Source organism: Pipistrellus kuhlii, unplaced genomic scaffold, assembly GCF_014108245.1.
Source record: "Pipistrellus kuhlii isolate mPipKuh1 unplaced genomic scaffold, mPipKuh1.p scaffold_m20_p_19, whole genome shotgun sequence".
Classification (NCBI taxonomy): domain Eukaryota; kingdom Metazoa; phylum Chordata; class Mammalia; order Chiroptera; family Vespertilionidae; genus Pipistrellus; species Pipistrellus kuhlii.
In genome coordinates, this window is record NW_023425504.1 from 6,836,499 (window position 1) to 6,838,648 (window position 2,150).

The 2,150-nt window shown below is 47.3% G+C and overlaps 1 protein-coding gene across 1 annotated transcript; it reads left to right on the forward strand.

Annotated features, from left to right (window-relative positions):
- The first annotated feature begins 686 nt into the window (after positions 1-686).
- LOC118721932 (casein kinase I) lies at positions 687-1,664 on the forward strand. Its single transcript, XM_036443207.1, has one exon. It carries the CDS (start codon positions 687-689, stop codon positions 1,662-1,664), a length of 978 nt encoding a protein of 325 aa, XP_036299100.1.
- The last annotated feature ends 486 nt before the right edge of the window (positions 1,665-2,150 follow it).

The window sequence follows — 2,150 nt, forward strand, 5'->3', positions numbered from 1 at the left end:
CAGAACAGTGAAATAATTACTCCAAGATCACAGAGCTAATGGCGGCTTCAGCACAGTAAGGAAATGGTGGCATCAGCCTCGTGAGAGGATCCCCTGGATTGAAGCCAGAGGACTGAAGCCGGAAGTTCAAGCCGGAAGCTGCATGCCGGAAGCTACAAGCTGGCCACAGAGGTATTGGCGCTGTGACGCACTGGACTTCTCACCTCACCCGCCCCCTCAGCGTGCCCCTGACGTGCCCTCAGCGTGACCCTGGCGTGCCCTCAGCGTGCCCCTGGCGTGCCCTCAGCGTGCCCCTGACGTCCCCTCTGCGTGCCGCTGGCGTGCCTTCAGCGTGCTCCCAGCGTTCCCTCAGCTGGACTTCACTGCTCCCTCGGTGCGGCCATTTTTCCAGCCTCAGGCGAAAGCCCGGCGGCCGGGAAGTCCTGAGGGAAGTGCAGAGACAGCCGAGCAGCCTGGTGACCACCAGAACCCTTCACAAATTGCGGCCTGGCAAAAAAGAACCCTGATTAAGCAGCAGCGTCGTCGATCAGGTACCTCTTGTTGGATTGTGGGCCCTGTAACGCCCGCCCGAGAGCTACCATTTTTCCAGCCACCCTCCGCCACAGCCCCGGAGTCCTTGGTGAGGTGTCGGTGAGGCGTTGGTGAGGCGTCGGGATTTGGCCTTAGCCGGGTCTTTGTCTCTCAAGATGGCTAGCAGTAGCGTCTCCAAAGCTGAATTCATTGTCGGCGGGAAATATAAATTGATTCGAAAGATCGGGTCTGGCTCCTTCGGGATCGTTTATCAGGCAGTCAATATCACCAATGGTGAGGGGGTCGCAGTGAAGGTAGAATCTCAGAAGGCCAGGCACCCCCAGTTGATGCACGAGAACAGACTCTATAAGATTCTTCAGGGTGGGATTGGCATCCCCCGCATACGGTGGTTTGGGCAGGAAAAAGACTATAATGCACTGGTCATGGATCTTCTTGGACCCAGCCTGGAAGACCTCTTCAATTACTGTAATAGAAGCTTCTCAATGAAAACTGTACTTATGCTAGCTGACCAGATGATAAGTAGAATTGAATATTTGCATACAAAGAACTTTATACACAGAGACATTAAACCCGATAATTTTGTAATGGGCGTCGGGCTTCACTGTCATAAGTTATTTCTCGTTGATTTTGGGTTGGCCAAAAAGTACAGAGACAACAGAACAAAGCAACACATACCATACAGAGAAGATAAAAATCTCACTGGTACTGTCCGATATGCTAGCATCAATGCACATCTTGGCATTGAACAGAGTCGCCGGGATGACTTGGAATCGATAGGGTATGTTCTGATGTATTTTAATAGAACCAACCTGCCATGGCAAGGGATAACGGCTGCAACAAAGAAACAGAAATATGAAAAGATTTGTGAAAAGAAGATGGCCACAGATGTTTTATGTAATGACTATCCTGCAGAATTTGCTATGTACTTAAACTATTGTCGTGGGCTACACTTTGAGGAAACCCCAGATTACGCGTATCTGAGGCAGCTCTTCCGCACCCTTTTCGGGAACCTGAACCTCAGTTATGACTTTGCATTTGATTGGACATTATTAAAGCAGAAAGCAGCGCAGCAGGCAGCCTCTTCAAGCGGGCAGCCTCAACTGGCCCAAATCCCACAGGTTAAGCATGAATGAAGGAATAGAAGGAGCAGTGCAGCAGCATTCGTTTCTCCCCAAATTTAGAAATTTTAGTCCATGTGTATACTAGCCAATGGTTATGGACAACCGGTTACCTGTTCTAAAGAACTTACTTTACATATAAGTATTGGGCAGCATTGGTGATGCTATGAGTTGTACCTGCTGTAATTGTGAATATTAACTGAAGTAGTGAAACATGGTGTCCAGTTTTCTATTGTATTTTTACAAGTTGAAAAGTTAATAAATGGTTGGTTTACAAAAATTGGTGGAGAAATTGTACATATACTAAGTTTTGTTAAAATCTTTTACTTTGAACTATTCTGCTTGAGATCTCATTTTAGAAGAGGAGCATGAACAGTCTTCAGCCAAAGTTGTGGTTGTAAATGTTCACAATTGTGCATTCTTAGGGCTTATTCATCCCTGGGGTTTGCATTTGTTCACTTAAATCATTCTTAAAATGGTTGGTTTCTTGTTTGCAAGCCT

Excerpts from the sequence above, each read along its gene's own strand:
- LOC118721932 (XM_036443207.1), top strand. The coding sequence starts at position 687 with ATGGCTAGCAGTAGCGTCTCCAAAGCTGAATTCATTGTCGGCGGGAAA.